General features: G+C 39.4%; 3 protein-coding genes across 6 annotated transcripts in view; 2 read left to right on the top strand and 1 right to left on the bottom strand.

Annotated features, from left to right (window-relative positions):
* The first annotated feature begins 227 nt into the window (after nt 1-227).
* LOC132788845 (protein germ cell-less) lies at nt 228-5406 on the top strand. The gene is made up of 3 exons (XM_060796478.1): nt 228-441; nt 3133-3374; nt 3437-5406. The coding sequence occupies exons 2-3, from the start codon at nt 3235-3237 to the stop codon at nt 5067-5069; spliced, it is 1773 nt and encodes a 590-aa protein (XP_060652461.1). The 5' UTR covers nt 228-441; nt 3133-3234; the 3' UTR covers nt 5070-5406.
* A 1057-nt stretch (nt 5407-6463) lies between these two features.
* LOC132788844 (protein EFR3 homolog cmp44E) overlaps nt 6464-21151 on the bottom strand; it is a 67086-nt gene continuing 52398 nt past the window's right edge. Inside the window, exons 1-9 of one of the 4 annotated variants that reach the window (XM_060796474.1) lie at nt 10963-11512; nt 9473-9677; nt 9267-9420; nt 8962-9207; nt 8692-8733; nt 8418-8548; nt 7492-8355; nt 6805-7429; nt 6464-6747 (exon numbers count right to left, since the gene is read on the bottom strand). In XM_060796474.1, coding sequence (XP_060652457.1) covers nt 6595-6747; nt 6805-7429; nt 7492-8355; nt 8418-8548; nt 8692-8733; nt 8962-9207; nt 9267-9420; nt 9473-9677; nt 10963-11047 — 2505 coding nt within the window. In that variant the 5' untranslated portion in view covers nt 11048-11512 and the 3' untranslated portion in view covers nt 6464-6594. Of the gene's footprint in view, nt 6748-6804; nt 7430-7491; nt 8356-8417; nt 8549-8691; nt 8734-8961; nt 9208-9266; nt 9421-9472; nt 9678-10137; nt 10295-10962; nt 11513-21151 lie in introns of those variants that run through there. The other 3 variants (XM_060796477.1, XM_060796476.1, XM_060796475.1) reach the window with 3 other exon arrangements.
* LOC132789045 (trichohyalin) overlaps nt 12898-21151 on the top strand; it is a 34112-nt gene continuing 25858 nt past the window's right edge. The window contains exon 1 of the mRNA XM_060796785.1: nt 12898-13620. The gene's annotated coding sequence lies outside the window, so the exon portion shown is untranslated. The remainder of the gene's footprint in view (nt 13621-21151) is intronic.

The following is a 21151-nucleotide window of genomic DNA, read 5'->3' on the forward strand; positions in this document are numbered from 1 at the left end:
AAACAGCTTTAAAGAAAGCTCATTTTAAGAAAACAATAAATAAAAATATTTAATAACAATGTATATGAAATCGTTCAGCGAAAATAGAATACCTATGTTTGTCATGAAACCCCGATTTATTAGAAACAATTAAAAAAAAACATCGATGCATCGATAGTGCCATCGATGGATGTAGCTTCACCTTCACTCTCTCTCTCTTTCAGGAGAGTTAGTTGCCTAAAGACCACGGTACGGGGCGGTTGTAGAGTGCGGAGTGCGAAGAGCTAGCTGTTGATGAGAAAGAAAACAAACTTTGAATGCAAATCAAATAGTGCACACTAGTTTTAAATGTGATTGAAACGACAACAAAGGTGTTGTAAGTGCTGAACTGTTTCGAAAGACTTACTTTAAGTGCACCACCACTGATTTAAAGATTCAAAAATCTTTAAGTAAAGATTTACAGTAAGTGTGCGTTCTTGCATTTGCTTTTCATTTATTTTATCAGCTCGCTTCTTGTGTATAGTGTGTGTATGTATGCGTACCTTGTTTCCTCGTTGCATTTTGCATTTTAAGTCTTTTGCTCTTATTTTTTGGTGTGTTGATGTTTTAATGCTCTCTCTGCATCGCTCTGAATATGCATCACTCTTACTCACCAATACACAGACATGGGCGCAAACCCCACTCCCTCTGTTTATAACTGCGTCGTTGGTTTTCGTGTTTCTCAGTCTCTTCGCACTCAGTTCAGTAGTCCATCTCTCCCTCACACATGTTCCTGAATTTACTTTTGCTTGCTATTTATAGTGACGATTTACTATTGCAATGGGACAAAGCAGCATCATTGCATGTGCAGCAGTCAGTTCGAGAAAGTGAGCAATGATTAGAAATGGGGTGTGGAAGAGGGAGGACAACTAAACGTGTATATGTATTTGTTGACAAACGTAGCGAGGTGACCGCACCAGCATTTCTTACTCTACCAAAAGTCTTAAACTGTGTGTAAATATATACATATGTACGTGGTATGCACACGTATAGTATAACGCTATCAGTGCTGCACGACAGTAAATTTTGGTAGACTGAAGGTTCGCCTTTCGCCACCAATCAGGCGTTCGTCTGCGGATCCCACACACAGCTGTTCGTGAGCTTCGTGTCTTCTGTTGTCTGACAAGTTCGCTGAACCTAAATAAAGGTGCTCTCTCCTATATACACACATTGCTATGTTTGTCGAAACCTATAAAAATTAAACTATTTATCAAGTCATATATTTTGGAAACACACGCACTTTATGTGTGCTTATCACATAAAAAGACTTCTAGCCCACAACTACAACAAGTCGAGGGTGGCGTAGCCGTCTAAACGTTTTGATTTGCAGTCGCTTCGTAGCGCGTAGACGCGAGTTCGAATCCAGCTAGGAATTGGAAGAAGAAGAGAGAGAGAGAGGAGAAGAGCACTTTAAGCCCATGCTTGTTGGCTTCTTAGACGATACCTCACGTTATTTGGCCGTAACTACATGGGCAACAGCAACTTTTTAAAAAAAATGTAAATTTACGAATCTTTTGCTGATTATTGAGTGGAACAATTGTTGTAGACATGTGATATCATTTCTGCATTTAAAGTATAATCTAACATCTGTTCGTCCGCTTGCACTACGTTTGCTCTCTCGCTGTTGTTCTCTTTGCAAGTGTTTGTGTGTGCTTCTCTCTCTCTCTCTCTCTCCTATTGCGTAGTGACGTAATTGTAAGCCGTTGCAATCGAATTTCTTGTTTTGGTCTTATAAGAAAAGTAAGTGCTCAAAAAACTGGTTTTGAGCGACAAAACTGCGCCGCACCAAAACAAACTTGGTTTCTATGAATCTACACAAGCATGAATGAGTGTCTGTCTGTGTGTGTGTGTGTGTCTATACGATGTAAATGAGTGCGTAATTTGCTGCTAAACGTACTGAATAATGTTGTAAACAAAACAAAACAAAACCAAAAAAAAAACAAAGTTTGTTTATCGCTTGTTTTATGGCAACGGCCTTGACACGATTTCAACACTACAATCCAACAACGGCAGCTCAAACATAAACAAAAGCTACAAATTTGAAAGAGAGCAAGTGATGGGAGAGGTGAGGGAATCGTACTCTTCCGTAATTCGTTTGACTTTTGTTCTATTAATAATTGGGCCTCCCCTGATGACATCATCAGTTGAATGTCGCTCCCTCCTTGTGGCACTCGACTCGCTCTGCATTGACTGCAACTTTCGAAAACATTTAGTATGTGAAATGGCCACCCACTTTTTTTTATTTATTATTTAGTCGCCCACACTAAAGACGCCACTTCAAAAGGGCAATGGCAACAACTGGTTTTAGCTTTTGACTTATTAACAAGCCTGCCTATGGGGCGTGGCGTAGAAGCCCTAAACTGGGTCAACTTGGCACGCAACATGTCAACGTCGCAGACCGATTCCTGCCCCCTCCTCACTCCTCAGGCAATCGATGAATTGCTAACAATATGTTTAATGGATTATTAGTGATGCAATTAAGTCAGATATAATAATGTTGGATTTATAAAGTTATGTGGCAATGCTTTAAGATGATATTTTGTCTTTCAGAATTTGACTCTACTTCGCCTATCAAATTAATTTAAAGTTAAAGACTCAGTTTTAGTACATTTACTACTTAATGACTCTAAGCAGTTGCGTTTTAAGCTTGGGATTCTTTAACATTGTATTGTTATTGTTAAAGGGGTATATCAGACTACTGTCTGTTCGTCGTTATATATACCTGACCTCAGAGATTTTACGATGTATATGACGTTTAGAATTGGGTTACTCACTCATAGCATAAAACTTGATTATGAATGTTATTTGAAGTTCGAGTTGAAGTTTTAGTGAATCTTTTACAAGGGTTAGCGATGACACTAAAAATTTGAGTGTTTTTTATACTCTTTAAAAAAACAACAAAATACTTCAACAAAAGTTAAAAATTTTAAGTATACTTTACTTTAATTAAAACTAAGATAATAAAACATAAAAACTGTATCATAAAGCAAAACTATATATTTAAAAATGAAAACTGTAAAAGTAATAAATTCTAAGATATCTCGTAATCATCTAGTTTATTTGTTGAACAAGTATCGTGTGTGTTTTTCATCATAAAATTTTGAATATTTTTAGAGTTTATTTTGGAGCAAGTGTTTGCGAGAAGCGTGACAAGCATAGAGACAAAGGGTGAACGAGAGAGCACATATAAAGTGAGTAGGAGAGCGAGACAACATCATGGGTCAGATCTATGGATCCATGCAGAGCAATATGGCGGAGGTGTTTGGCAATCGTCGGAAGCGAAGACGCAGCACGGACTCGCAGTCCTCTCAAGAGGATCGAGATCGGGAGCGACTCGACAGTAAATCACCCAAAAAGTGAGTAAATCAAACAATAGATGTACATGGTGTGGACAAGTAATGAGTATCCTTTTCTATAGGAAAAAGTTGCTGACCACGACGCAATATATTTATCAGGCGCTGTTCAAGGAGCAGCGCAACTCGGATGTGGCTGTGATGGCGCTGGACAAGGTGTGGCATCTGCACAAGGTTTATCTCAGCCAGAGCCCATATTTCTACACCATGTTCAATGGGACGTGGAAGGAGGCGAAACAGAATTTTGTGCACATTAAGATACTGGACGATCGGATCAACGTGGATAGCCTGGACGCAGTGTTCGGCTCCATGTACTCGGACGAGATTGAGATCGATGCCAAAGATGTGATACCAGTGCTAGCGACGGCCACGCTCTTCCATCTCGACGGCATCATTGACAAATGTGCCGAGGTGATGGTGGACACCATCAATGCCGAGACTGCCATACAGTACTATGCGGCCGCCTGCCAATATGGAGTCATGGCGGTCAAGAAGTCCACGTTCCAGTGGTTCCAAATCAACCTGCTCAGCATTTACAACAAGCATCCGAATCTGCTGCGACACATCACCATCGATTTGATGAGTGCCCTCACTGCCAGCCATGATTTGTATGTGATGCAAACAGAATTCTCACTGTACACACTGCTGCGCACATGGATGTTCCTGCAGCTGCATCCACACTACGATCCCGAGGATCCAGTGCAACGCGCCGAGGCTCTAAAGACCCAGGAGCGCCTGGTGAGTGCCGGCGTGGAAACGCATACGCCCAGCGGGGATGTGGTGCAGTGGACGTACTTCACCAGCCGCATGGAGGAGCGCTCGTTTCTGGCCACACCCGAGGGACAGCCATATGTGCGAGTATTCCAGAAGCTGCGCACCCAGTACCTGACCAATCACTATATGGATCTGAAGATCATATTCAATGACAACATCATACCCAAGGAGTGGCTCTACAAGCACATTCACAGCCACTGGGATGCGCTGCTGCGCATCGATCACAGCCAGGAGGACGGCGGTCTGCAGCAGCTGGACAATGAGCAGTTCTTTGAGAACTGCATGCGCTGTGGCCGCATGCTATTGGAGCCCGGCTACCAGAAGTGGCGCTGGACGGGCTTCAACTATGGCATGGATCTCATACTCATCATGGACTCGCGTCGACTCAACATACGGCGTCACCATCGGCACGAGCACGAGCGTGTGCTCAGCCTGCAGACGCGACGCAAGTTCATGATACGCACAACGGTGACGTCCATCAATGCACAACGCCAGCCCGTGTTTACGCAATCTTCGGAGATAACGACATTGAATCTGGAGAAAAACGAGGAGGTCTCATTGATGGTGCTCGATCCGAAGCTGGTGCATCCGCTGCTCATCTCCATCAACATGATTGTCGTAATGCCGCCCAATCAAAGCTTCAAGGAGATTGTGCCCCAGAGCGAGGACACAACGCTATCGGCTGCTGCCATTCCCATATCCGAAATTGGCGCCGTCTGCGAGCGTTCGTTGACGCCAACGAACAGTGCCGATGATTCGGCTGTCTGTGTGGGCGGCGGCGATTCACCGGAGACGGCGTCAACGCCCTCATCGCCGACGTCAGTGGCGGGACTGCGTCCACCTGTTGGACGCTACAGTTGGACTCGCAGCAATCCAGTCATAACGAGTGATGGCGAGGCATTGTGCCGCGACGTGGCGTGCTGAGCGCGTTCAATTTATACTCAAACTCGAAAACTGACCACAACCATCCACCTTTTGTTTTGTTCATGGACTCGCTCCGCAATTATCTAGTTGTACATTCAAATCTACAAACACCTACACCCTACACCCTACACAACCTATAACCATAACTTAGCTATAGCCATAATCTGAATCGTGCGCTACCGATTATCGTGCTGTATAAATACTGTTTAGGCAGACATCATCTACTACTAATTGTACGTCACACATATATAACTGTACATTATCCTCGTAAGTGTATCGTAGATATTGCTGCGATTTGCAGCCAATCTATATTTCTATATATATTTTTGTAATGATTTAACATTTACATCTGATAGCAATGTAAACTTAAAGGATCAACAAGAGTTATTTAATTCGCACACTTTTTGTGCTCTCGCACATCGGTGTTCTACTTATTGTATACATATTTATGTATGTACGTAGTATATATATCGCATTTTATATATACCACCTCAGAGTTAAGCTATAAAGTTAAGCAATCGTACTAAAACCCTTTCGAATTAACTACCTAACAAACCAATTATTATCAATTGCTTATATCATTATTACCGTGACCCTCAAGCCCGTTGCATTTCAAGTAACTAAATTATTATTAAACGTCTGAATTTATAGAAAACAAAAGTTTGTGTCGATTCTATTGGGGATATTTCAAAAATTATATATTGTCTTTCATCTTATACAAAAGCCAATATAACAAGAGGTTCTCAAGTATTCCAAAATTCAACTGTTTTAGGAGTCGGAACATGTCTGGTAATCTTTAGTTATGTCATTTGGAATTTGAAGATGACTTCAACCTCATTTTACCGTTTTACTTCATAATAATAAAGTAAAGGGTTCTTTTTGAAAATGAATATGAAAGCAAGCAGATAAAAATATATTTTTAGATTGAAAACGAATTAAGCTATTGATTTGACTTTATCTGTATGCCAATTTTAATAGTACCATTTTTTGGCCTGTTCGTTTTTAGTCTTTTTTAATATTATTGTACTTGGGCTATCTTATCAGAGTTCAATTACCTTATAAATTGTTCAGTCAAGTAAGGATAACATTCTTATCGAAAATCTGAAGTTATGTTTAACTTGCCGTCTGTTCATTAATTGCGGAAATAACTTGTTTTAGTTAACAAAATAAACGTAGCATTTTTAGTAACAAATGTTTTGCTAATAAAAGACTCTCAACAAAATTAAATAAGCTATAAAAAGTAAATGATTGTAACTTTCAATTTGTTAACAGCTGGTGAAAGAAAACAAAACTTTACATATTGTGAGTTATATAGTTTTAACGAATATATTTGTCTTCTCCTTTGTTTTGAACAATTTAATTATTAGCATATAGAAATAACAAACAAAAAATAATTCATTAGAATTGACCCTGCCCGTAACAAACAAAGAATTTAGCTAGCTATATTATCAAATACTACATATTTAATACAGAATATTCGGTATCCAATCCATTTAGTAGCCAATAATGCTGCTTCTTAACAATGTTAATAGTAGAAGAGCTCTGGGAACTTTGTCTCATAGACGGGCTTCTCATTATTGGCCTGTAGCTGGGCTGTCTTGTTGTCGCTTTGCGTAATCTGTCGCTCGACGGCAAGCGAGTTGAATAGTTCGTTGAGACGATTCTGGATGAGATCGTGCTACAAATAGAATTTGGCATTAAATATCTATCTCGATAAAGAAGGGTCGTCTCTTACCTTCGGTTCGGTACGTCGCATTAGATCATCGAATTCGCCCTCACGGAAAGTGCGCACAATTTGCATTTGACGCTCACGTTGCTCTCGCTTTGCCGCCTCTGTTGGCTCGGCCAGAGCACGCTTCATCGCATCAAAGTTGAACTCGGGCGCAAGAATCTTCTTGCAGATGCCGGGTGAACTATTCACACTGTCCACGTCGCCGTTGTAGACGGTTAAATCGGCGGAACTGTTGCGCTGCGTCATCTGTGCGCTGACTGAATCCACCCAGGAGTGACGATGTCCTGGATTATCGGACTGATTAAGAGCATACGGTGCCCCCGTATTGAGACGTTGGGCATCCATGCCAGCATTCTGCATGCATTCGCCAAGCGCCAACTTATCGATGGCCAGATGCGGCAGCGATAGATTCAGATTCTTGTTCGATCCCTTTTTGGTATCCATCAGAGGTGGCAAATAGTAGCTAGCCTCATCGCGTCGAGCTTCGATGATCTTTTGCGCATATTCGAGCAGATTGTTGATGCCGCTCACTCGCGATATTAGCACCAACAGTGCAATAGCTATCGCATGTAAATTGCATCTGTGTACGGCTCCCAAGGATTCCACGGTGCTGGCCACTTGCTGTACGCTGTAGATGAGTTGCAGATTAGTTGAAACGCTGCACAAGTGAAACAGCGATTTAATACTTACCCCAAGATGAACAACAAGAACTCCTGCACCGTTTCGCTGCACGACATTTCCACAATGAGCAGAGCAGCCGTATTAAAGCTGGCGGAGAGTGCGTCCACGCGATCCGATAATGCCATACTGTCGATAAGCGCTTGCATTATGTTGGCGCCATACTTGTGCGTGAAAATGATGTCGGAACGTGAGGGCGGCTCCTGGGAGAGAGCCGGATACGGTTTTACGCTCACAGTGCTGAGCACCTGTTCGTTCTGATGGCGATCGAGCAGTGCCTGAAAGATTTGCATGACAATCATGCGCGTCGGATCGTGCGGAGCGCGTGCCATGCGCAGTAAGGGTTGTAGGAACGATGCCGGAAAAGCCTTTTCGAAGGAGACGGTGCTGTATTGATTTCCCACCTTGAGCAACGACTTTAGCAATATATTCTGCAGCATCTGATCGCCCTTGCTCTTCTTGGACAAATCGGGCACCGTGTTCATAATGAACAACATGATCTCAATCTTCTGATAGTCCGGATGATGGTTGGCAAACTCGCCCAGCGCATTGATCAATGCCTCCTGATACTGTGACTCTTCGGCGGTGATTTCAGAGGTTGTGCCAACGCTTGTGCGCAGATGCAACAACAAATTGTTAATAATATCGAGAGCCGATGGTCCAACACTCTCCCCAGCGGCAATTGCAATAATCTTCGACAGCACGACTGCCAGCGAAGTGCGTGTCTTGGGCGATGACTTGAAGTTGCTGTCCAAGTGCTGCATCAGTGTCTCCACGACAGTGTACGAGTACTGCGGCTGTATGGATATCATCACGATGCGGAATGTGTGTATAGCAAAGGTGTTAGGCACCCACAGCTCATGGCGATCCAAATGACTATTCGAACGAAGCAAACAATTAGCTGTGTGTGCAATAGTTATTGGTGGATTGTAACTTACGTCAGCAGCGGCTTCAGCACGCTGCGAATATGTCCAAAGGAGGCGCGTCCCACCAGCTCACGGAGCACCTCCTCGGCCAGCACAGGCGGCGTCACATTGGTGGCATCCTCAACGGGCGTGAGGTCGCCAGACTGCGTTTGGGGAATACAAATTAGATATTAGTAGACGGTTTGCTTTCAGCATGACACCTATGTGGAACCATTATTCTTAAATGTCTAGTTAATAATACTTATTGTAGGATGTTGCTAGAAATGTTAATTGAATTGTCAATTACCGCCAGTAAATTTTTCTTCACAAACATAACGTTTACACAAAACTTTTGCGTGTCGTTTATGTTCGTTTCGTATCGTTATTTGTTGTTTGTGTTTAATGTGTAGTTATTGTTGTAGTTGTTGGGTTGAGTTACGTTTCGTATGCATTAACAAAATATACGAAAATAACAAAACAACGAAATTAGTTCAGTTCAGCAGCATTATTGGTGCTCGTTTCGCCAATTTGTAAGTGAAATAAAGTTGATCTTTGACTCTAACATTTGGACTCTTACCTGCATGTTAAAGAGCAGCGAGGGCACAATCTTCTCCATGTGCTGTGCCTCCCAAATGTTCTCAACTAGATCGTCTGACACCGTCTTGCGTATAACACCCTGCAGTCCCTTGATGCCAGCCAAACGCAAGCTATCACGTAGATCCTGGCTATCGCTGTGGCACATCGACGAGAACTTCGAGATGAAGAAGTCATAGCGACGATGATAACTTGGCGTGTCCTCATTAATGTTGGCAAATTTCACAAACTAAAAATGGAAATGATTAGCTTGTGAACACTACAATACAATCTCGATTAAAAACTCACAGAGTTTGTGGCCATGATCTTTAAATTCGGATTGGAATCCTCGAGTAGCTTTTGCACCATGCGTAAAAACGACTCGACGAAGAGATTCAACGTGGTCTGAGCATGGCAAGCCTGCAGCAGTAGATCCATTGCCTCCATGGCAATCTCAGCGAGTCTGAAAGGATTAAGAGCTATAGAAACGGAGATTCTCAAAACAGTTCACTTACTTGTAACGCTTGCGATTGATGTCCTTGGTGGCCTTCTGGTAGAGATACTCGCCAATGCGATCCAGTTTGTCCGGCGAGCTGAGCGAGTAGAAGGTCAGCTTCTCCATGTTCGACTTGACCAGGCCATCTTCTGGATTCACGGGAAAGATGTTGTCCACCAGACGCTTATAGCGCGGTCGCAGCGCGGAACAGCAGCCACAGCAACCTATAAGGGCAAATGGAAAGGCACAACTTTTAGAGGGATTCGGTAGGCAGACGCGGATGCAGCGGTAGGTAAACATGACGATGTCATCGGGTTGTCTGCTCCGTCTTCATTGCAGATTGTGTTCGAGGTTTTGTGTTCAAAGTTGTTGTTCTAATTTTGTAATTAGCAAAAAGGCGTTGACTGTGGCTCCCAGCGGGAGAATCGCTTGAGAATGATGAGTGGGTGCGACAGCCATTTTCCCAACTAGTTTAGCCTTTTATCTTATCGCCATAATCGTTTCATACACACACATATGCGAATACATATCTACAAATTGACCTGCGTCGCGTGATGTGCGTTTCTATTATTGTTTCCCTTTCGCTTCTGTATTGCAGTCCCTTCATTGTTTTGATCGATTGCTGGCGTCATTATTTTACTACGTTTCGAGGTCGAGGTTTCGCTTTTGCACCCAATGACTCACCAGACATGTCTATTTCACTGGCCGTTCGTTATTTTGTAACTTTTATGCTATTTTTATGGCTGCGATAGATAAAAGAAACGCTGCGATAATTGCCGCGTTTGATTGATAAAAAAAAGTAAACGCCGTGATTAAACTATGAACTAATAGGATGTGTACGCAGCGTGACCGTATATTGAATTTGAAAATATACTATTCTTTTATTATAACAATTAATTTGGTTACACTTTTTGGCGCAAATTTTGAAACAGTTATTTTTCAGTAATGAGTACGTAAATTAAATATTTCTTATAAACTTACAAACACTATTTTTAATGCATATTAAACAAAAATTAATATGTGTATTTATTCAATCAAGACGCATATTTTAAAAGCACTGCAGTGATCGCAGTTTAGATATCACAATATACTAAAAACTTCATTGCGGTATTTTAGTATAAATATTAGTATACAAAACGTGAAGTGGGCTGCGCTTCTTGCTCCACGCCTAACAGTTGTGCTCCACATTAACTGTATTTTTCTGTTTAAATTAAATATAATTTTATAAAACACATATGATTGCAGTCAATGTTTTTTAACTCTTAACGGTAAATAAACATTTTTGATGTTTTTTCTGTAGTAACAATTTCCTCGAATTGGGAAAAAGAAATAAAATGACTGAATGTAATGTTTTGCAAGTACTGTTTCTAACAGCTGCATGAAATCTAAAGTGCGTCATTTAAAAATGTTGATAAAAGTAGAAACATTTTGTATTCAAGGAGACCTATAAGTCGTTCTCTAAGTTAAGAAATTGATAAAAAATAAACAAATACTTCTATAAATACTTACAGCTGGGATCCGTGCATTTCTGAACGAAACTATCAAAGAATTCCGGCAGTTCAGGTGGCTCGAAGCAGCAGCGTATCAAAGCCATTTCAATGCACACAATTTATTGACCATGAACTTCAGATATAGGATGAAAAAGGAAGAAGACCTCGGGGTCTATTGATAGAAATCAGCTGTTGATACGCAACGGGATAAAAGCTCGTGGCTCTCAGTTGTGCGCAAAGCTTTCATTTCTTATCAAATGAATGCATGTATAGACCCAAATGCGAGTGTGTTGGGCTTTTCATTTATGGTTTGAGGAGATGATGACACTCTTGGCATTCATATAAGGTGGCGCCACAGAGACACATTGGTTGAGATTATTGCGTGACAAGTCAGTGTGAGTGGTAAACGGCAACAACTGGCATTAACATTTGAATGATATATTGAGTCAATATTATGAATTGGTTATTATTATTATTCAAGATATATCACCACATCACGTTTTCAATAAAAATGCATATTTTAACTATAAATAAATTGGATTCACATTGGCGCGTCCTTGAACGAAACGCGGACATAAACTTTGCAGCTCACAACAAGAAAAACAACTGAATGTGAAAAGTCTATAGAGAAAAGATTTGCGCACGAAAGCTGCGCTTCTGCACTTGACAGGCTTCGTTGGAAAGCTTTCATTATGCATGATTAACAGTGAAAAGCTCTAGGGATTGCCAAAGTTCTCAATCACACAGCAAACCGCTGTGATATTATTATTGTACGAGTGCACACTTAAGGAGAAATGCGAAACACGAGTTGAGCCGAGTACTTAATTCTGTCAACTTTTCGATGGTGTTGCGTTGGCTGGGAAAAAAAGATATGAAAGCGAATGCTTCTCACGACAGATTCGTGCGTTGACAACTTTATTAAACGTTAAATGGGCTCCTTGTAGGAGAGAGAGCGGCAGGAGGGACGTCTGCACAGTTGGAGTGGACGTGGGACGTGGGCAACTTGGTGCTTTATAGTTTCTTGACCGTTCGTTCGCTGAAGACGAAGACGATGACGATTGATGATTTATTTGTGTGTTTGTATATTTTGCTTATTTCTGAGATTTTTGTTGATTAATTACTGTGATATTCAAATTGAAGTGTGTGGAAATATTTGCGTGAATTATTTGATTTCGGCTTTTGATTTGGCTTTTGCTACCTGCTCAACTGCCTATATATTCAAAGACTTTATTTATCTCTCTATCTGTATGAAGGTATATTTTCAAAATTTATGTGGATGACACTTGCCAGAACATTTCCATTTGGCATGAGATTAGTGCGCGTATCTAAGAGATGAATTAATTAGTGTGGTGACTTCTGATGGCGAGCCTTGACAACGATTGTAAGCTTGGAGAAAAAGATCGTGATTGATGAGCTAAGGTGTGTCGTTGTTGTCTGGGTGTTTTTTTTTCGTGTTGAGTTACAAAAAGAACCTGCAACTGGTGTTGAGCGAGTCAAGTGGCCTGGCTGAAGATTTCCATATTTTCATTGAATGCGGCAACTGCTCTCAAAATATCGAAGAGAAGATACTACAACTAGTCAACAATCCGAAGAATGTTTGGGCGAGCTGGTTTCACTTGTTTACATCGGCGACGTCAACAAAAACAACAACAACCAAAACAACTGAACAACTTCTAGCAACACAATATGACTGCCAACATCTTTGACTTGATTTAATTCAAAGCAAAAGACTCTGACTACAAACTTGCACACACACATAAACACGCACTCTCTCTCTGAGCTCTCTATCAAAGAGAGAGGGAGAGCAAGAAATGCCGGCTACCTGTCGTTGCTTCGTTGCTTAGCTCAAAAAGCTCTCACCTGCGACAAGACGAGCTTTGACGCTCACACGAACTGTGCTCGTAATTTGCGACAGATCGTGCCTTCATTGAGTTGATTCGTTGCTTCAGTCGGCTTTTAGACGTGACGGTGTTCACCTGGTTGAACTTACTGCGCCGTGTTAACTCGTTTGCGTCCCCGAGCGTATGTGTGTATGTGTGCGTCGATTGTATTTGCTATTCAAATTGACAACGATAAATAATCGAACGAACTGGTCAGCTGCAAAAAAACGCCCCCACACCCTCTTTCCGTAATTAGGAAATAGCAAAATAAGCGCATTGCAACTTCTGTTTCGCATTCTCTCAATCTCTTCTTCTAACTTCGATCGGTATTTTCCCCACACAACTCCGCGCAGCTCCCTCGATCATCGTAACGTCCATTCAACTGCACTCAACCCACACAAAATTCAAATAAAAATAGAATAACACAAAAAAACCAACGACTTTGTGCGCAGTGCAAAAAGTGAGATATTAAAATACGTACAACACAAAAATAAAAAAAACGCACAAATCGTGATAAATTGTTGCTTAAATTGTGCAAACGATTTTTTAAATATTTTGGTAATTTTACGTCTTTACGTTATTACAACAAAAGAATAAATTAAAAACATTTAACAACGACTGCTCGCATTCTATATACTATATCTCGGAATGTGTGTATTTTGTATATGTATGTGTGACTAATTGTAAATTGATGTGCAGTCGCAGAGCGTCAACTGCAAACAAGTGTAACAACAACAATAACAACAACAATTCGACGAGTATTGTAATTAGAACTGCGCAAATTGCAAGCTTATGAGGTGAGTTCCCCGATTCCGACAAAAGAAAAAACAAAAAACAAAAAAACAACAAAACTTGTTCAAATTGTAAATATTAGTGGTAGAAGTGTAGAGCTTTTGCTAGCAAAACTTTTGACTCGATAATGCTTTCACTCTCCTCTATAACCCCAACGTTGTAAAACCATTAAAACCGAAATTAAATATACTAAATATTCACATAGATATCGAATCCTATTTATGCGTATGTATTGAGGTTTATTTTTGCGATGCTTTGAATAATTCAACTCTTAGCAAGAATATCTTTAATCTCGAGCTAGCCCAAGAATAACATTAGAACTGCTCCAATTACACAGAAACACTCACACACACTTATGTAGATCTTATACAGATGTTAACGTGTAGGTGGAGCGACTCTACCAACGCATTACTGAAAGTAGACTCACACATTTGTGAGTCATTTCTAGACTACACAATATATATAGAATTCTAACTCGAGTCGAAAACTGATTAATAGCTTAAATTGATCTGTAACCCCTTTTGGCCAACTCTTTTGGCTGTTAATTGAAGTAATTTCGTTGGGTTAAAGTTGGTCAATATATTATATTAACTACTTTCTTTGCTTTCTTTCGCTTCATCTCGTTTGCCATTAATAAAACTCAAAAAAAAAAAAAACTGAAAAAATACTCATAGAGGCGACTTCTATGGGCCTTGCCGGAGAGTTACGAGTTTCCGTGCTCAACAATCGGCGAGTGCTTTGAATTTCGATGCAAATTAATAACCAATTATAATGTTAATAAAAAGCTTCTCTACCTCTGTTCGCTGATAATGATAATGATGATGATTCGCATAGAAATGCTGAACTGAGCTGAGCTGAGCTGAGATATTTATGCCCCCCATATTTTTTGTTATTGTGGCTGTCTATTGTGTATTGGGACCCCCAAACGGAAATAGAATTCTGAAGGTCTTACAATGCAATTTATTCGAAGAGCTTTTAGTGAAAGTTTACAGCAAATTTTTGGAAATCAGAAGACAGAATTGGGCGTGATTTCATTAAAGTTTATCAATGTGCAACATTTCGTAAAATGAGCTGTTCTCGAAAGCTGTCAGAAAAATTTAGTTGCTGCGGGTCACCGAATATTTAATACTCTTTTTAAACTTACAAATGAGTTATTATAGTTCAAAATTAGTTTGAATAAGCTTTAAACTTAATACTGTGCAAATACAAATATATAAATAAATAAATAAATTTATTACATGGCCCCTTTTTGGCCACACAAATAGAACGCCCTCTTTAAGAGTATGTAATTTAATCCAGCTTCGATGTTTCGAATACATTTTAGTTCTTGGCTTCCAAATTTGCATTGCAAATGTGATTGAAAAATTTAGAATTCGCGCAATTTGCGTTGCCAACAAAAAGAATGTGTCATAAATTTGGTGTTTATTTCGATTGGGAATTTTAATTTATGTATTTTCGCTAAATTGGAAATTAAAATTACATATATGCAAAGCTAATTTCGATTCGACTTTAGAACTTTCAAAAACAAAGCAGTTAAACATTCGATTATACTTCATCAAGCATTCTAGAGATTTGTGTGCGTCTTGCTTAAACTTGTAAATATTCAACAAAATTATTTGCTCCAAAGATAATTGAAATGAATGCTGTAAAGTCTGTGAAGAATCGAAAGGATTCCCAATTAATTGGCTGGCGTCGATCGGTGTTAAAGTTCCTCCAACAGCCTTCGGTGCAATATGCTCAGGTCACGTTGGTTGTGGTGGGCGACATTTTGTCCTTGGCGAGCTTATATCCTTCGCATTCGATGCATATATCTCGTCCGTTTCTGCTCTGGAAACGGTAGGAGCAGGAAATGAACTCAAGCAGAATGGAACTTGTATATATTTTTTATTTATTGAGACAAGAAACGAAAGCAGAAGTTTCATTTTAAAGAAATACGCGAATTCAATTGATTTAACAAGACATTTGAAGTCACACAATGATTTTATATTTTATAATAACATAACAGACATCAACAAGGGAAGTAGGAATCGAAAAAGAATTTAAAAGTAATGCAATTTCATATAATGATTTAAGCAGACATTTGGAGTTACTCAATGATTTTATATTTTATAATATAACATCAAGAAGGGAAACAAGAATTTAAAAGAAATGCAAATTCATATTATGAACTCACTCCATTGCATTGAGCATCATGCCATATTGCATCTTATGGTTATGTTTTATATTCTTGCCCCAAACAAGAGCAACAACAACAACAATTACAGACACAGCTTCAGTTCATTGCCAATGCCAAATGACGTCATAAGGCCATTTCGATGTGTCCCTGAACTGCATGTAAGGTGAGTCTGTATGTATGTATGCTATATATGTATATACATAAATTTGTATGTGTTTGCGACTGTGTAGGTGTTTTCGTTCGGCTAAACACCTTGTTTTTTTTTTTTGGTCCACAGCAGCAGGTCTTTGTTTTGGGAGTCTGAGGCAGCCAGCAGAAGCCTGTTCCTGTTGTTGCTGTCTTCAAACGATGCGGCAAATTAACTCGACGCACACACACACACACACAGACACAATTTTGTTGCTCATTAAAAAAACTTTCGAAAGTTGCGACTTTTTGGCAATGTCGACAACAGTCTGGAAATAATCGACAATTTTTAAAGGAACCTGTGCAAAGACCGAGACAGCAAATTGAAAATTCTCTCTCAAAAAAAAAGACGAAGCAACATTTTGTTGATGTTGCCAAAAATGGTGAACAGCCTTGCCTTGTATGCAGTCCTACGGCCGGTTTCGCTTTTTATTCCTTTTTTACGTTTTTTTTGATCATTTAGGCAGGCTGCCGTTTTTGGTGTGCATGCGTCAAGGATGATTTGTTTTAATGCATGCACCATTGTGGCAACAATGATGATGACGATGACGATGACGATGAAAACAAGTAACTTTTGACTCAGACAAATGCCCCGATGGGAATTTAGCACCTTTCTGTGTGTGTACTCGGAACTTACTCATAATAGTTGCCGAAAAACTTTTGTGTTCTTCGCTCGAACTATAAACACACATTTATTTGTTAAATTTTTTGGTTTTGTTTGTAATTGCGAATTGTAAAAACATTTGTTTAGCAGCTAAATAAATTGGCATAGTTGACTGGCTTTTAGTGTCTTTTTGTTATTTGTCAAAAATGAATAAAGCTGTTAATGAATGCGTGAGTTGACCTTACCTAATCGAACAGCGGGGGGAGGCGGCAAGTCTAGTCTCTGGCAACAACATTCACTTTCGCATCGTGCACCTTTAATTGCCCCACGGGGCAGCAGCCAACAAAACTCCAAACTCCAAACCTCAACCTCAGATCCGACAAACAAAAATTCAAAAATCAAAATTCGAAAGAGTCTTCCACCAAATGGCGTAATCGCCGTGGTGAGTGTGAGTGTTTGCCTGTGAATGTGTGAATATATTCGGTCGGCCTGAAAGCCAACGACTTGACTTGTTGACTTATTGTTGACTTAAGCACGTTAGCTGTGCCGTGGAAGGGGCAACTTAACAAATTGGTTAACTCGGTCGCATTTGATTCGAAGTCAAATAGGCCACACTCACACTCACATACATTCGTATATTATATTCGTACAATCGATTGGCATTGAGAGCTTTGACGAGCGGAAGTCGAGAGATCGGTCAATTGAACGGTAAACAGCATTTGACACTTTACAAAGCATGTGCGGAAGTGAATACTCGACAAGTCGATAAAAGCTCAATTAGGCTTGCGAATCATATTCATAATCGACCGAGTTCACCTGGCCTCCCTCTGGCTTTTTGTTTTTATTTATTTTTTTTTCTGTAGGTGTATCAAGTGTCAAGTGTTGCCGTTAGCATTGCCAGCTGCAGAATTTGACTGCAATCTGACGCCCTGGGAACGTTCAGCTCAGATTTATTAGGCTGGGTGAAAATTACAGTAGCTGCTTGCAGAAATTTATACTCTGCAATAACATTGTATATTAATTAGAACACTTCATTGGAATAATATGAAAACAAATTTGAAAAAGTAAACTTATTTTTTTATATCACAAAAAGGAATATACATTCCTCCATTTAGCAACATATTACGGACCAATTTGTGAACAAAGCAAAAGCAATTGATTTTAGTTTGCTTTGGTTGGTATATTATATTGGTATATTCTGTACTCTATGGTATATTTAAATGGTAATAATAATATCGATATACCAAATATAGATTTTGGTATATTATTGTATTTTATTGTATTTAATAATTTGGTATATTCTATACTCTATGGTATATTTAAATTGTAACAGTAATATCGTTATACCAAATATAGATTTTGGTATATTATTGTATGTTATTGTATATTCTGTACTCTATGGTATATTTAAATTGCAATAGTAATATCGATATACAAAATATTGATTTTGGTATATTATTGTATTTTATACTCTGTGGTATATTCAAATTGTAATAGTATATCGATATACCAAAAATATCCATCGGTATATATTTTTTTAATTTTTTGTATATTAATTCGGTATATTTTAATAATAATACCGTCTTTTTTTTTTGCTTTTATCGAAAATGTGCTGAGTGTTTCTCAAAGTCGAGCACTCTCGACTCTAGATTTCTTACTTATTTCACTTAACAGCATTATAAAAAGTTATATCGTTAACTAATTATCCTTTTTATAAAATAAGTATTAATAACAATAAAGCAAAATTTATAATTTTTTTTTGAGGAATAAGTTTAGTTGCTTTGCATTAAGTCGGAAGCATAATATTTTCAAGTTATCGGCATATCTTTCTTCGGAGGATATTTTTGGCAAAATCAAGCACATTCTTATTTAACTTTAACGAGGCAATCTCTGATTTTCGTTCGAACCCTAATGAATATTTTTCGGGGCGTGCATCATGTTAACCGAAAATGCTTTCAATGAAGTCATTAAATTGATGTATTGGCTGATAGTTTTTAGTGTGCTGAAAACTGCTTAGCTTTCATCTCAAGCCAATTATGAATTTCCAAGAACTGCGTCTGGATACAAGTTTCATTCCAACCGTACAAATTTCTCCATTCTCTGTTCTCAGTTCCCTGTTTTGTTGGCCTACAAATTGATATTTATTTATGTGTCGTGCATCGATCGAGACACAGAGCTCAAAAAAAAAAAAAGTGTGGGCTATCGTGATGTCATTGGACAGCAGACACGTAATCATCAGGTTTTTGTGGCGACATTGACTGCAATCTGAAGCCAGTTATGGCTAACGATGATGATGGTGATGATGATGCCAAACAGTTGATGGCAGTTCACATTGTTGCAATGACCGAGCTCTTATCAAGTCGATTTGTCAGCTTTGCCAAATTGCAATCCGGCAAGGTGGAGTCAAAAGGGAAATTTGTAACGCTTTCATAATGGGGAGGCAATTGGGCCGCCGATTGCCCAATGTGCCCAACAATGAAAGCAATAAAAATAATGTCGAAACTGAGTCACCCAATACCCTCGATCTGCCATCCGCTATCCGCTATCCGCCATCGGCCATAAGCCATTCGCCATATGGCAAACACGATGCGTAAGCCTGGTTTGAATTTAAATTCCATTTCCAAGTTCGAACCCGAATTGAGATTCAAAAACTTTGCGGTCAATAACACTTGAGGTAAATGTTTGAACTGCATATCAATGAACCCTTCCATTCAAACATATTCTTGACGTTATTAGCTTTGCATTTCTATTTAGTTCCGATTTTTCCAAGCGAATTGCTAAAACCTATCAAGGCTGCGATTCATTAGTCTAGCACGCACATTTAGAATGGATTTTTAATTAAATAAAAAAATTAATAACAAATTTGTATAAATTATAATATATATACTTTCATAATAATCTTTAAGTTATTGCAACTTGTGCTCAATAGTCAAGCAATATTTAGTGGCTTTGCTCTACTTTCAACACACTTACTATAGCTGATTGACAAATTTGTTTGCAATCTATTTTATGTTTATTTAATATAAACATTGAATAGACTCCTCCAAAAGACGCACTTTAAATAGATGTTTTATTAGCTTTGTCATTGAATCAATCAAAGTAAAGAAAAGTGAGTGGGATGTTTGAATTAGATTGGGATATCGGCAATATTTTACGAGTTGAGGTTTGATAAAACTGCTCGAATTGCATATAGATGAGCTCCAATCATTCACACGAAGATGAAGATGCCCCAACAGTATTCCCTTTCTATCAATCACACACAACACACATCAAATCGAATGACATGAGGCTATCAATAATTGGTCTGAGATGAGTTGAGATTTGTGCAATAATTTGCATAAATTAAAGTTTAGTCGTAATACGATCGCTGCTACCGCTACTAGCCCATTGGCATTAATTACCCGGCAGCGACAGAAATGGTAAAAAAGTGAAACTCTCGAATCGGTGTGGCTTATGCAAGGCGGAAGATGGGGCATGCAACGTTGATTATGACTTGTACCAGAGACCCAAAGAAGGAGGCAATCGCATGGCATCGCATGCTTGGCGCCCTTTTTTCCCATTGAATGCTGCAGCATGCTGAATGCTGAATGCTGCCGTTGCATGCTACATGCTGTTAGCTGTTGGCTGTTAGCCGCTTTGTTGCTTGCTGCACGTTGTAAGTTGCACGTTGCACGTTGCATGAGTGCCAAGTGCCGATTCGTTTTCGCTGCTGACCTTTGCCACCTTCGTCAGCGTCAGCGTCAGCTTCAACCGTGCCGGAAATGTTGACAGCCTGTGGAAGATGCAACCGTAACCGAAATCGAAACCTGCTTTCGTGCAGCAAACGCAAACAACACAAAACAAGCGAAGAAAACACTATCGAGGCTGGCTAGCTAAATGACTTAGGCAACAAACTTAGCTCATATTTGCCCAGTAATTGCGCACAATTTTCGATTCATTTAATTGATAAATAAAAATACGTTTTCGAAATTCACTGAACCGACAATCAAGGGCCACAACTCAGCATTCGCTTTTTTTCACTTCGAGCTTCAACTTTACCGCTCGATGATCGATCGCTTTTTATTTTCTTTTCTTGTTTTTTGTTGCTGCTTTTTTGGCAAATTTAAATTGCATGTGTGTGTATACATTTTTGATATGGTAACTAATTGATTTCCGCGCAGGTTAAAAGTCGCACAGCCGGCAACTGTGACATGGAAAAATGGCACAGCGGTAGACAACACTCACACACACACACACACACACACTCACACACACACTTAGATGCTATACTCTCTGGGTTAATTATTGTATTATGAATTCGAAAAAGTGAAATTTGTGTAGTCCAAACTGCCCGCTGCGAGCAGATCAAGTCGAGACTCACATTAATCATCCCATTACCCATTAAGCAAAAAAAAAAATTGATTTACATTTCTCATCAACATACTTTTACAGATTGGCAAGCATTTGAAAGAAAGAGGCTACATAATCGCAATTTACCGAGATCTTATTCGCTTCAAAACAATATAAATTCATTCTTCATATGCTTAATATGGCACAGAACAATGCAGTCTTTTAGAATCTTTATAGCATA

Source organism: Drosophila nasuta, chromosome 3, assembly GCF_023558535.2.
Source record: "Drosophila nasuta strain 15112-1781.00 chromosome 3, ASM2355853v1, whole genome shotgun sequence".
NCBI lineage: Eukaryota > Metazoa > Arthropoda > Insecta > Diptera > Drosophilidae > Drosophila > Drosophila nasuta.